This window comes from Sander lucioperca, chromosome 23, assembly GCF_008315115.2.
Source record: "Sander lucioperca isolate FBNREF2018 chromosome 23, SLUC_FBN_1.2, whole genome shotgun sequence".
Lineage (NCBI taxonomy): Eukaryota > Metazoa > Chordata > Actinopteri > Perciformes > Percidae > Sander > Sander lucioperca.
The window spans coordinates 15,755,103-15,769,788 of NC_050195.1; the positions used below are offsets into that span (position 1 = coordinate 15,755,103).

Below are 14,686 nucleotides of genomic sequence, written 5' to 3' on the forward strand. Positions count from 1 at the left end.
CTTAGATCTCAGAATATAAACTAAGACTCTGAAAGTAATAAGAAACTTTAAAATATGGGAGTTCTCTTATCCTGTGTCTGTTACTTAAAACGTTTTGATATTAATGAATGTCCGTTACTTTCAAGCCATTGCTAAATGAGTTGCTACAGAATTTCAAAAAGTGAATATCAATTTTTCAGCTTTAGGGCCAAATTATCTCTTTACACATTGCTCTAGAATTAAATTTAGCCTCACTATAAGAAAGCTGAGTTTGTTCTGAAATGTTTGATGTAAAACACATGGGTATCAGGTTATATGCAAATACCCTTAAAATGTGAATTTGAAATGATATGTAAAAATCGAGAAAATGCCCTTAGACTTCTAAGGGTTTTAACAAAGGTTATTTTCTTTCTTTCTTATCTGCTGATTTGGTTGTGAAATACAACATCAATATGTCCAATAACTAGTGAATATAAACTAGTGAAGCACACATTAAATATCATAGAGCACTGTAAATAAAAGTCAGAATGCTTGCATTCAAATTAAGCAATACATCTACAAAGTGCTATAAATATAAATCTACTTCTGAGTTACACATACTGTTTTAAGTTAAATATGTAAGGTCAGGTAAAGACCAAGCAAAAGTATACATTAAGTCAATGTGTAAAAAAATAAATGAAGAATCTTAAGGCAAGGCAACATGATTGTACATCTATATTTTGAAGGTCTACATTAAAATATAACAATGCATTCCTGACAGTATCACATACATGAGTCTCATATGCAAAGATATAAAAAATTGAATTGGAGCCTGTAGAGAACATCAGGATGATTATTTATTGCATTTATTTGTTGTCTACCTACAAGACAGCATCTCATTATGATAAGTCTTTCAAGTTGGAAATGTGAAGAAAAGTCACCTGTCATTTAAAAAAATGAAACATAATTATCGTAGTATGTTGATCCACTAGGTTTATTTTGGGAACCCTTTTTCTGCCGAGCTGACTCCTTTCCAGCAGAGATTATAAGCAAATACAGCAATTACTAATATATTTGAGCAAAACATAATTTTCAGTGTGTTCAGTTTTACATTATTATTGTATAAACTTACTTTTAAAGACTGCACATGGTGACAAGAATAAGGAAGTGAGGTGCTGATTGGAAGACAGCTCTACAGTTGACATATATCTATATACAGTATATTTCAGCCTGGATTAAACACATTGTCATCATCTACATGGACACAGCATTGTGTACAAGGAGTACACAAGGAGGTCTGTGTACATGTGTGTTTCGTGCATAGGCTTTTACTTTTGCCATCTGCGCATCTGGGCGTATTGAGCCGCATAAGACTGCCTGCTGATGGGCTGACCCTCTTCTATCTCTGATTCATAAATCTCCTCCTCTTCTTCCTCATCTTCTTCTTCGTACTCTTCTTCCCCCTCCGGCTCTTCCTCTTCCATGCCTCTCTGGCGTTGTATGTTGCTGTGAGCCTGTAAATTGAATAAGGTGAGAATTCTGTAGAAAATATCACAGATTCATGCCCCCCAGGTACTGATTCAAATGGCACTTACATGTGGATGGATCTGAAAATGTTTTCTACAGGGTAACATGTAGTACTACTACTATTCCAGTTATAATCAACAATAGACCATACTAAGTGGCGAATCCCCTAAGTAATAAGAAGCTAACTGCAAACATAGTCAATTTAGCATCCATTCCCCGTCAATTCTATTCTCCTTATATATGCTTCCTCTAGGCAATATAATTAGGAAACACTCAATTAACTTTCACTGTTATGTGGATGACACCCAATTATACTTATCAATCAAGCCAGACGAAACCAGTCAGTTAGGTAAACTTCAAGTATGCATTAAAGATATAAAATCATGGATGACCTACAATTTTCTTATGTTAAACTCAAACAAAACTGAAGTTATTGTGCTGGGCCCTAAACACCTCTTAATCCATCATTATCATAAGATATAATTACTCTGGATGGTATTGCCCTGGCCTCCAGCACCACTGTCAGAAATGTAGGAGTTATTTTTGATCAGGATATATCCTTTAACGGCCACTTAAAACAAACCTCAAGAACAGCCTTTTTTCATCTTCATAACATTGCCAAAATTAGGCACATCCTGTCTCAAAACGATGCTGAAAAACTAGTCCATGCATTCGTTACTTCCAGGCTGGACTACTGTAATTCCTCACTATCAGGTTGCCCAAATAAGTCCCTTAAGACTCTCCAGCTGATCCAGAATGCTGCAGCGCATGTTCTGACAAGAACTAAGAAAAAAGATCATATTTCTCCTGTATTAGCGTCTCTGCATTGGCTTCCTGTAAAATCCAGGATTGAATTTAAAATCCTTCTCCTGATCTACAAAGCTCTAAATGGTCAAGCACCATCATATCTTGAAGAGCTCATAGTACCTTATTGTCCCACTAGAGCACTGCACTCCCAGAATGCAGAGTTACTTGTGGTTCCTGGAGTCTCTAAAAGTAGAATGGGAACCAGAGCCTTCAGCTATCAGGCTCCTCTCCTGTGGAACCAGCTCCCAGTCCGGGTCCGGGAGGCAGACACCGTCACCACATTTAAGAGTAAACTTAAAACTCTATATTATAGAGTGTGGTTTAGACCTACTCTATCTGTAAAATGTCTTGAGATAACTCTTGTTATGATTTGATACTATAAATACAATTGAATTGAATTAAGGTAGCCATCCACAGATACAGTTAAGGATTCACTGTGCCACATGTATGTGGAATATTAAAACATGACTTATAAAATCATGCCCACAATTATTTTAGTAGCTTGCTACTCTACGCACTAAAAAGGTATAAAGGCTTAAAAAAAAAGTTTAATATGCAACTTCATTTTATACAATTATTTATATATATATATATATATATATATATACATACATACATACACAGTACTGTGCAAAAGTCTTAGGCAGGTGTGGAAAAAATTCTGTAAACTAAGAATGCTTTCAAAAATATAAATGTTTATTTTTATCAATTTACAAAATGCAAAGTGAGCGACCAAAAAAACATCTAAATCACATCAATATTTGGTATTACTACCCTTTGCCTTATAACCAGCATCAATTCTTATTGGTACACTTGCAAAAAGTCAGGGAACGTTGTTGAGGATCGTAGACGTGGTGGTCGGCCAAGGAAACTTAGTGCAGCAGATGAAAAACGCATCAAGCTTATTTCCCTTCGAAATCAGGAGATGTCCAGCAGTGCCATCAGAACTGGAAGAAACCAGTGGGACCCAGGTACACCCATCTACTGTCTGGAGAAGTCGGGCCAGAAGTGGTCTTCATGGAAGAGTTGCAGCCAAAAAGCCATACCTCTGACATTGAAACAAGGCCAAGCAACTCAACTATGCATGAAAACATAGGAACTGGGGTGCAGAAAAATGGCAGCAGGTGCTCTGGACTGATGAGTGAAAATTTGAAATATTTGGCTGTAGCATAAGGCAGGTTGTTCGCTGAAGGGCTGTAGAGCGGTACAATAATGAGTGTCTGCAGGCAACAGTGAAGCATGGTGGAGGTTCCTTGCAAGTTTGGGGCTGCATTTCTGCAAATGGAGTTGGAATTTGGTCAGGATTAATGGTGTCCTCAATGTTGAGAAATACAGGCAGATATTTATCCATCATGCAATACCATCAGGGAGGTGTATGATTGGCTCCAAATTTATTCTGCAGGAGGACAACGACCCCAAACATACAGCCAAGGTCATTAAGAACTATTTTCAATGTAAAGAAGAACAAGAAGTCCTGGAAGTGATGGCATGGCCCCCACAGAGCCCTGATCTCAGCATCATTGAGTGTGTCTGGGATTACATGAAGAGACAGAAGGATTTGAGGAAGCCTACATCCACAGAAGATCTGTGGTTAGTTCTCCAAGATGTTTGGACCAACCTACCAGCCGAGTTCCTTCAAAAACTGTGTGCAAGTGTACCTAGAAGAATTGATGCTGTCTTGAAGGCAAAGGGTGGTCACACCAAATATTGATTTGATTTAGATTCCTCTTCTGTTCATTCACTGCATTTTGTTAATTGATGAAAATAAACTACTAACACTTCCATTTTTGAAAACATTCTTAGTTTACAGCATTTTTTCATACCTGCCTAAAACGTTTGCACACTACTGTGTGTGTGTGTGTGTGTGTATATATATATATATATATATATATATATATATATATATATATATATATATATATATATATAGTAGTGGGTCCCTGCTCCGTCTCTCTTTCAGTGGAGAGGTCCTTGGTTCTAAAAAGTCTAAGCTCCCTAGGGTAATTTCGTTTTTTTTTTTTTTTTAATGTATACCCTATTTTCCTATGCGTTGGTGTTTGAGTGACTAATGTGAACAAAAATTCTTTGAAATTGGTCCAGTATTGAGCGAGAACGCTGTAACTGGCAGCTGCGAACCAGGCTATATGTAATCCTATAGGTCAAATGCGCACCGTCAATTTCTTACCAAAAAAAGTTCTGTTTTTGCCACTGACAGGTTCAGATTATTATTCTAAGTGTCTGACACCCTTATGGGAAGGATCCCTACAGAGATAGACCTTTTTGTTAAAGAGTAAGATATTTTTGTTTAACCAGAAACAGCCCTGAAAATCGCCATCGCCAAACTCACCAGACTCTATTTAAATAAACAGTACTTTTAGCGTTTATAGATCCAGTGTATTTCCACATGTAAATGAGTGAATTAAGCGTTTATTTCAACCAAACCAGAGTGGTGATTGCTGGAACAGTGGAAAGACAGAACCATGGCAGCTTTTGATAGTTTTATTTTGTTTCTGTCGACTTTGAATGAAGTATGTTTTACAATGATAAACTTACTGTTTATTTAAATGGAGTCGGGTGAGTTTGGCACAGAGATGGGGACTCGAGTCTGAGACTCGGACTCGAGTCGCACTTAAGTCACACAAACAGCTGACTTCAGACTTGACTCGGACTCGACCCAAAAGACTTCAGACTTGACTCGGACTCGAGCTTCGAGACTCGTCAACAACCTATTTTCATACAATTATTGCTTTTTAAATCTAAATGTTTTAATGTATTTCTATTTTCTTTTATTGGCGCATATACGGGGAAACGTATGACGAGCTGTATGTCCCCTGCCCTTTGCCATAATGTGCAACGTAACGCATGAGCCTATGTGCGCGCACATATCAAAAAATGCATTGCAGATGGCGACACCAAGTCCTCCTGGAGTTGTGCCTTTTGTCATTAGTTTTGCTTTCAATAACTTGGTAAACAGTGGCAGTAAGCGAGCAGCTACATGCAAGGTGTGTGGCACCAAGATAAATGATGCCGGATCAACAACGTCGGACTTCATCAGGCGTCTCAAAACACATCCAAATAGGTCAGTCACTCACACACTAATGTGAAAGAGACGTTACATTTAGCATATATCGTCACAGGTAACAAGCTAACCATCGCAAAGTGTTGTGCTAATGCTGGGAACAGGCAAATAGTATCTTTATAGTTAGTAGTCGCTGAGGCTAAGAAATCCATGGCGCACAGGAGGCGGGACGCACAGATCCATCTCCCCAGTAACAAACGCTGTGTCGGGTGGGCAAACTCAGGTGATGTGTAATTGATCCCGTGGGTGATTTGTAGGCTGTTAAGTGAACAAGGTGTACCCGGTCCACCAAACACTGGGCCGTCTTGACTGTCCTAATTCTGCACATATTTCTGTTACTGTAGTCCTATTTACCATCCATGCGTGGCGCAGCGGATCCGTGCGCACTGTCACCTGCCGTGGAGACGCTGGCCTCACTAACCTCTCCTCCTCTGAGTCGGGTCTCCCTCGCGCTGGACTCAGTTTCACTGAGCGTACTAACACTTAGAAAATAAATGGCATTACATCAGTGAGTTCAAACTGCTTATTGTGCATAATTTGGACTGACACTGAGGTGCATGTTTTTCTGTAACTGGTGTGGCGCTGCCACTTTTCTCTTGATTTCCACTTCGACATTTTTTTGAGTGAAAGAGACATTACATTTAGCACATATCATCACAGGTAACAAGCTAACCATTGCAAAGTGTTGTGCTAATGCTGGGAACATGCAAATTGTATCTTTATAGTTGTATCCATATGATGTGACAGCTACAGGACATGCTTTGAATTCATAAGATTTAACAATACAGTGTTAGGGACAGATCAGATGGCCAGAGACTTGAGACTTGACTTGGACTTGACTTGGACTCATGGCAAAAGACTTGAGACTTGACTTGAACTTGCCCCTCAAAGACTTGAGACTTGACTTGGACTCGAGCTCAAAGACTTGAGACTTGACTTGGACTTGCAAAAAATGACTTGTGAACATCTCTGGTTTGGCAATAGTGATTTTGGGGAGTTTTTTTTTTTTTAAGGATTATTTTTGGGGTTTTGGGCATTTTTAGGCCTTTATTCGACAGGACAGCTGAAGACATGAAAGGGGAGAGAGAGGGGGAATGACATGCAGCAAAGGGCCGCAGGTTGGAGTTGAACCCGGGCCTGCTGCGTCGAGGAGTAAATCTCTATATATGGGCGCCCGCTCTACCAACGGAGCTATCCGGGCACCCTTGGGGAGGTTTTAATGTTAAATAAAAAGGATCTTACTCTTTAAGTGCTGTTTTTTTAATCCACTTTTAGTGGATGTAAATTAAAGGTGGGCAATTGCCCATTAGTGTTACATTGTTGTTTGTTTCACCTTTGTTAATACTGGACCAATATTAAAGCTTGTTGTTCCCATTAGTAAATGGAATATAGGGTCCAGGTTGAAAAATACCAATGTTACCCTTTAAGGACAGCAATATGAAAATTAACAAGCACTCTCATTTTGTCACTATGGTAACGAAGACTTTAGGGCTCACCCTCCTGACTGTGTCTGGGTACTGGCTGCGTTGTTGTCTGTGGTTTGGGCCTGTGGTAGAGGCCAGCGTTGACCTGAGGCTTTGGCCTCTGGGGGAGGCCATAGGAGGACTGGGGTAGCGGCTCATGACGGGGGAAGAGTAGCCGGTCAGAGGGGTGTCCAGGCGCCCATCCGGAGTGTCAGGCATTCTAATCCGTCCATTGAACAGCTATGGATTTGAAAAGACAGGGTAATGTTTACTCCAAGCTTGTCGTTCTTACCTGCTGATGGAGCTTGAAACTGCAATTATTTCTAAGCACATCTACTCTCAGTCAGTTCATCTTGCAAGTTAACAGCACAATTCTTAGAAAATGAGCTTACTCAGATATTTTCCAAGTACTCTACATCGACAACGTTTCACTTTCGGGATTGTTCAGGTGCCGCCGGAAATTCCGCCAGATGTCCGTCTTTTCAGCCAGATGTCAATTACCTTCCGCTTTCTTTGTGTTGGCATTTTAAACTCCGGTTGATTTTTGAGGACTATGGTTAACTGCTCCTCAGATCTCTGCAGGGTAAATCCAGACAGCTAGCTAGACTATCTGTCCAATCTAAGTTTTCTGTTTCGCGACTAAAACAACCTTTGAACGTACACATGTTCCACCAAAACAAGTTCACCCCCGAGAGTATTTTGCAGCAGCACCGGGGCTCCGTCCGGCGCTTAGCACCGCCCAAGACGATTGTGATTGGTTTAAAGAAACACCAGTAAACCAGAGCACGTTTTTCTCCCATCCCTCCTCCGCAGCGCTGAGGAAGAAGGTCTGGCAATGCGAGACTATGCGTGTGTTGATCACTTCTCCACATTGGCCAGGAGGAATTTTTAGACCATTTCCATTTAATTTTGAATGATATTGCTATTTCAAGAATGTCATTCATGATTCTTCAGTTCATGTCACAGAATCTCAACTGATTTTAGGCCAGGATTAACATTACTTTTCTTATGTCTAAGCCATTTTCTAGTTCATTTTTCACTGTGTTTAGGTGTATTTCCGTGTTGCATCTCCCAACTTCTTAACACGTTAGTAATTACATAATGTTGTTTCATGTGCAAGCTGCATTAGCTCAAGCTACCTCCAGATCCTTCTGAATGTCCATTGCCTCCAGGTTGTGGTATGTGTGTGCATAGACCTCCAGCGCCTTAGCATGGAAGAGCATCTCTACTGTGATGAAGTCTTTGAAAATCCTCTGCCAAAAAACAAAGCAATAGTGGTTGTCAGTGGGACATTGATGCTGGAGGATGTTAGTGTATAGCAGTGGTGGAAGTATTCAGATCCTTTACTTCAGTAAAAATACTAATACCACACTGTAAAAAATACTGTTACAAGTAAAAGTCCTGCATTGAAAATGTTACTTAAGTAAAACAATGTAAGTATCATCAGGAAAATGTACTTAAAGAATGAAAAGTAAAAGTACTCAAAGCAGAAACATCCTCCCATTGTAGAAAGTGTAAAGGATCCAAACAGTTGTGTGTTTAATGATCTAATCATTTCAGCTGGACTTGTAGGCCGTTATATTGTTGGCTAGTTTCATTTATAATAAAACATCAGATTTTATAAACTACATGTGTTTTATGTGCAAAAATCTTAATGTGTAAAGTATTGTGTCAGATGAATGTAGTGGAGTAAAAAGTACAATATTTTTCTCTGAAATGTAGCGGAGTAGAAGTAGAAAGTGGCATGAAAAGAAAAGACTCAAGTAAAGTACAAGTACCTCAACATTTGAACTTAAGTACAGTACTTGAGTAAATGTACTTAGTTACATTCCACCACTGGTGTACGGTATGTGTGGAAGTGTGACTGACTTTGATATCCTCCAGTTTCTGTCTCTGGAAGTCTGTGATGGTCTCCTCCAGTTGCCTGATGCTGTGCTGGGCCTTGTTGGAAGCCTTCTGAGCATTCACTTCTGCCTGTCAATGAACACACCATACAGTACACAAAGCTTTACCTCACAGTCAGTATGGGCTGCATGAAGGGTCAGTGATGTGGTGCTGTTCATCAGATAATCATAAAACCATGTACATTACCTGAGACTGAAAGTTCTTGTCAAGAAAATATTCTCAAGTGTAACTGTGTATAAGTTGCAACATGTAATGCCTACATAATAATAATAATAATAATAATGTATACTTTATAAATCCCACAAGGGGAAATTACAATGTTTTCACTCTGTTGTTATTACACACAGGCCTGAATTACACACACATGCTCAGTACCTATACATGCACTAATGGAGAGATGTCAGAGTGAGGGGGGGGGGGGCTGCCCATGCACCTCTCCTGATACCAGTCCACCACCATACTTTGGTCTGTATGGGGACTTGAACCAACAACCCTCCGGTTCCCAACCCAACTCCCTACTGACTGAACTACTGCCACCCTCACATGAAAGTATTAACATATAAACAGTATATAAGGCACACTGTTTACCACACGTTTTTTCATATATGACCAGCATATTTACAACATTTGTAAGATATAACTTCTTATTAAATAGTCAATTAAACAAATTTCTAATGAATGCATGGTGAAGAAATTGCGGTGTGAATGCTGTATGTTGAAAGCCTAACACTACACTGGATTGCTGGCTTGAATTGTGCAAAAAGGTGAAGTAGTGAGAATACTTGAAAAAGTGGGAATGGGTTTAATTAGTGTAAATGTTATTGAAAAGTTGACCAACGCCAATAACGTTTGAAAGATGTGGAATATTTTAATTGCTTTTAGAAAATGCTGACACTAAACTGGATTGCTGGCTTGAATGTATACGAAGTATGTGAAGTAGTATGGATAGTTGAAAAAGTAGGAATGGGTTTAATTAGTATGAATGGCATTGAAAAGTTGAATCATACCAATAATGTTTGAAAGATGAGAAATATGTATTGATATAATGTGTTAAACTGATGCTAAACAGGATTGCTGGCTTTAATTTGGATGAAAAAGCATCTAAAGTAGAATGATTGAGTCTGAAAAGTGGGAAATGTGTGCATCAGATTAGGGAATCTCAATCAACTGTGTTGAATATTTTCAGAATATTTTCAAAAAGTATGAATGGGAAATTAAAACTTGTATAACACTTCCAGTTAATGAAAGAAAAGAGCCAAAAGTCCGTATGTGAAGGATACAATGCTCTGTAGATCTGCTGGGTTCCTCAGTCGGATTTTCTCCAGTTTCTGCAACTCCTTCAGCTCTTTGTTCAGATCAGTGCTGAACTTCTTGAGATCTACCTGAATGGAAGATACACTGTCAGCTCCCACAACACAGAAAACAAAGGCCAGTCAGTCTTTTTTTCATATTGTGTAAGACTGTCCTTAAAAGACAAGACACTGGTTATTTAATCATAAAATGACCAATGTATTCTTACACCTCCCCTCTAAGAATCACCACCTTAAGGTGCTGGATGGGTTGCTGTCGTCTCATGACCCTGAGAGCTGTGTTGTGGGGGATAATAGTTCTGGTAGGGTCACTCAAGGCTGGTCCAAGACAAGGGGTCAAGACCGAGAGCAATCCCAGAAACCTTATAGACTGACAACTTTGTAAGCAAGTTACCTCATACAGATTAGGGAGACTGTAATCTATATCTACAATTCATTTAGGGAATTGCTCTGGTGCTTCCGGAAGATCCGCCAGATGTCCCTCATTTTTGGCCGGATGTCCACCCTCACCTTCCTCTTTCTTTGTGTTGGCGTTCTAAACTCCGGTGGATTTATGACGACTATGGTTAACTGCTCCTCAAATCTCTGCAGGGTAAATCCAGACAGCTAGCTAGACTATCTGTCCAATCTGAGTTTTCTGTTGCACGTCTAAAACAACTTTTGAACGTACACGTTCCACCCAAACAAGTTCCTTCCCTAGGCTTATACTGAAGTATTTCCTGTTTCACCTTTGCAAGGAACAAGGCTTGAAGGATGATGTCTCTTTACTAGACCATAGTATGTCCAATAAACGATCTGGAAGTGTTTTGTATCTTTGGAAAACCTAGTCTTATATTCAGACCAGTATGGTTATTAGCTGATACTAGTTTCTTGCAGATATATCAATTTCGGAGCCACACATTTGTAAACAAACTCACCCTTTTATTTTTGACTATGTCTCCATAGGCTTTTAGAGGAGCAACAACTCTCGTCTCCAGTCTTTCTACCTGCAACAATAAAGCGTTAATCAGTGGTGGAATGTCATTAAGTACATTTACTCCAGTACTGTACTTAATGCTTTAGTGCGTAACTTTTTGATATTAATGAACGTCCATTACATTCAAGCCATTGCCAAATGAGTTGCTACAAAGCTAATTAAGACTATCAGCTCCACACAACTCAACAAGAAGCTCGAGTGAAGATAATAACCTCTTCTGAAGAGTCCATTGTGTTTTTGTAATCCTCCATGTTCTCCTTGGTTACTAGTAACTGCGTGGAGGAGGGGTGGGGGCGTGTGCGTGATCACAGAAGGCTTGTGTCATGTCATGCCGACAGTGTTGTTGTCATTACTTAGAATTCCTCATGGGGGCGACAGAAACTATGCACTTTAGTTTTAAGTACAAATGTTGAGGTACTTGTACTTTACTAGGTTCTTTTGTTTTCATGCCCCTTTCTACTTCTACTCCGCTACATTTCAGAGAGAAATATTGTACTTTTTACTCCACTACATTCATCTGACACAATACTTTACACATTAAGATTTTTGCACATAAAACCCATGTAGTTTATAGAATCTGATGTTTTATTCTAAATGAAACAAGCCATCAATATAATGTCCTACAAGTCCAGCTGAAATGCTTAGATCATTAAACACACAACTGTTTGGATCCTTTACAGTTTCAAAAATGTGAGGATTTTTCTGCATTGAGTACTTTTACTTGTAATACTTTAAGTACATTTTCCTGATGATACTCACATACTTTAACTTAAAGGAGAACTCCGGGCAATTTTTACGTTCATCTTGATCGCTATACTTTTTTGAGTACTGTCTTATAGTAGGGCTGCGATTATTTTAATAATCGATTAATCTGTTGATTAATGAGTTGGATAAAAAAACTAAAAACAAAAAAACATTAATTTACATCAATTCAATACATACTTACATACATGTTGTTTTAGTTAATAGTTGTGTAAAGGTAAGTAACCCAAAGAGCAGATACAGACCACACACACACACACACACACACACACACACACACACACACACACACACGTTCACTTGAAGCTTATTCATTAAATTATTACCATCATTGTAGTAAGTACAAGTTAAGTTCATTTGTACACCACATTTAAACACAGCTTAAGATGAACAAGTGCTATGAAATAAATTTAAAATGAAATTAAAAAGTACATCACACACAAATAAAAAAAACCTTTTTCCTGCTACAACTGAATTCCCACGGGACTTAGCGAGACTACAGCTAGGACAGGACCCAAACATAATTTGGTCCGTTTCCATGTAACACTAAGTCACTAATATGGTCATAACCACTACAGTGCTCAATTACCTGTTTTTGAGGGGGAAATAAAATACAATTTTTCGCGGCGAAGGCTTGAACGGTCTTCTGGAAGACATCCACCAGACCAGCGGGCACTTGTTGGATTGTTGTCGGCCGCGTGAAGCCAGGAGGGCGGGGAGGAAGCAGAGGCAGGGACGCCGGCATGCTAGTCCGGCTAAGGAAACCACAACGATCGACACGGACAAGACTCCTACTCACCAACGCCAGATGGATTGCACACTATATGGATATTTATGTTACAAATACACACGGGACTGCAGCGTGATGATTATTACCGAAGTTGTCATGTAAGGGCCCTGTTCATGTTGCACAGACATTTTAATAGCATTTTGAGTTTGTTAAGAGGCACAAAGGCACTCTTTAGCTTATGCCCCCATAACTGCCGTTTTAGCTAACGGGAGCTCTGGGCATTAGCTACAGAAGCTCCATGTTGCTAGCACAAATTCGGCTCGTGGTTTTTGCTATAGACAGTACTCAAAAAAGTATAGCGATCAAGATTAACGTAAAAAATGCCCGGAGTTCTCCTTTAAGTAACATTTTCAATGCGGACTTTTACTTGTAACAGGGTATTTTTACAGTGTGATATTAGTACTTTTACTTAAGTAAAGGATCTGAATTCTTCTTCCACCACTGCCGTTAATCACAACAACAACCATATGTACAGGAGTTTGATGCAGAGAAAAGAGCCCATTGATGCATGCATAAGGACAGAGTCCCTGACCTGAGCCTGTCTATAGTCCTGCACCATGGCCAGGTCTTCAGCCAGGTTTTTCAGGCCGATCTGGAGCTCGGGGTCCTCTCTGCTGGAGAAGTCATAGAGCTGAGCCACCAGTAGGTCTGCCTTGTCTCTGAGCTTGGCTGTCTTCCTGGTGTAGGAGGCCAGCAGCGAGCAGATCTCACCCAGGTACTTCTCAGCATGTTTCACCGTCTGCTCCATGCTCCGGACCTGGACATCCCTGCTGGACAAATGATAGGTGCAGTAAGCAATGCTGTGCAAAAATTGTTGATATTTGAACTCAATTGCCAAACAAATACAACCCCCCCTCTTCAGAAGCTTCGCCCCCTCCAGAGCCATAACTACTGGCAGGCCAGCACATTCAAATGCTTATATATATATATATACACACATATATATTATATATATACTGATATGTATATATATATATATATATATATATATATATATATATATATATATATATACACATTAGAGTTGAGCCGGATACTCGGCTGAAACGAGTATCCGGTACGGATAAAGCACTTTTGCCGAGTACGAGTAATACGAGTCAATATCTGTGCTCGGATTGAATAAAAATCCTCATTGGGTAGCTGACTGTGTCTGCGTTCTGTGATAGGCTAGTCGTCCCCTACACACATACAGCTAGCTAGACTATCTGTCCAACAGAGTTTTCTGTTGCATTACTAAAACAACTTATGAACGTACACATGTTCCACCAAAACAAGTCACCTCCCAAGGCTATCCCAAGGCTATTTTGCAGAGGCACTGTGGCTCCGTACGGTGCTTAGTGCCCTTTAAGACGATTGTAATTGGTTTAAAGAAATGCCAATAAACCAGAGCACATTTTTCTCCCATCCCGGAATGCTGTGTGGACTAGCCAGACCTTCCTCCGCAGTGCTGTGGAGGAAGGTCTGGCAATGCGAGACTACCAATTGTCTGGAATAGTGTTTTGTGGCTTGTGCGCTAGTTTCTGTTTTGTTCTCCATTGACACAGCCAGGGCTGTGCATTAACACCAGATTTTTTTTTTTCAGCGCACACAGAAAATAGAGAGCTAGGTGACCATTAGGAGATATTCATTACCTAACTTACTATACCTTTAAGAGAAGAAATTTATATTAGAATATTTTTCATTGTAAAATATTGGCAATACACTAGCTTGGTAACATTCTGGCCAAATCTGTTGAAGCTGTTTTTGTCTCTCTGGATAATGTGAAACTCCTACCTGGAGAAGCTGTTCATGTTTGTCCTGTTGTCCTCCCCGCAGCTCCTCTGCTCTGGTGTTTGCCTCGGCTCATTCTCACCTGCACTAGGTAACAGAAGACCATGTTGCCATGGTTACACCAAACAACAAATGGTGTTTAATGGCTATGGTGGGGGTGTAAGTCATGATTTTTGTCACATGATGGCAGCAGAGTATTATTATGGCTGCAGACGGAGGAGTGGAAGCACTGCTGGGTCGGTCTTGTATTGAACCACAGGGGCTCTTTGGATATTGCCGGTACAATGTGTTTATCTATCATGTGAAGGGCTCATTGCATGAGTGGAAACGGATCTCAAT

At 39.8% G+C, this 14,686-nt stretch overlaps 1 protein-coding gene across 1 annotated transcript; it reads right to left on the minus strand.

Annotated features, from left to right (window-relative positions):
- Positions 1-903: 903 nt before the first annotated feature.
- Positions 904-14,445, minus strand: LOC116050135 (CBY1-interacting BAR domain-containing protein 2-like). The gene is made up of 9 exons (XM_031300175.2): positions 14,351-14,445; positions 13,110-13,344; positions 10,967-11,035; positions 10,020-10,121; positions 8,926-8,931; positions 8,704-8,808; positions 7,974-8,087; positions 6,868-7,074; positions 904-1,472 (listed from the first exon to the last, which is right to left on the minus strand). Exons 1-9 carry the CDS (start codon positions 14,365-14,367, stop codon positions 1,287-1,289), a joined length of 1,041 nt encoding a protein of 346 aa, XP_031156035.1. The 5' UTR covers positions 14,368-14,445; the 3' UTR covers positions 904-1,286.
- Positions 14,446-14,686: the final 241 nt, after the last annotated feature.

Excerpts from the sequence above, each read along its gene's own strand:
- LOC116050135 (XM_031300175.2), bottom strand. Across the intron at positions 8,088-8,703 it reads AGAAACTGGAGGATATCAAA|AGGATTTTCAAAGACTTCAT; the intron begins GTCAGTCACACT and ends GTTTTTTGGCAG. Across the intron at positions 7,075-7,973 it reads ACATTCAGAAGGATCTGGAG|CTGTTCAATGGACGGATTAG; the intron begins GTAGCTTGAGCT and ends TCAAATCCATAG.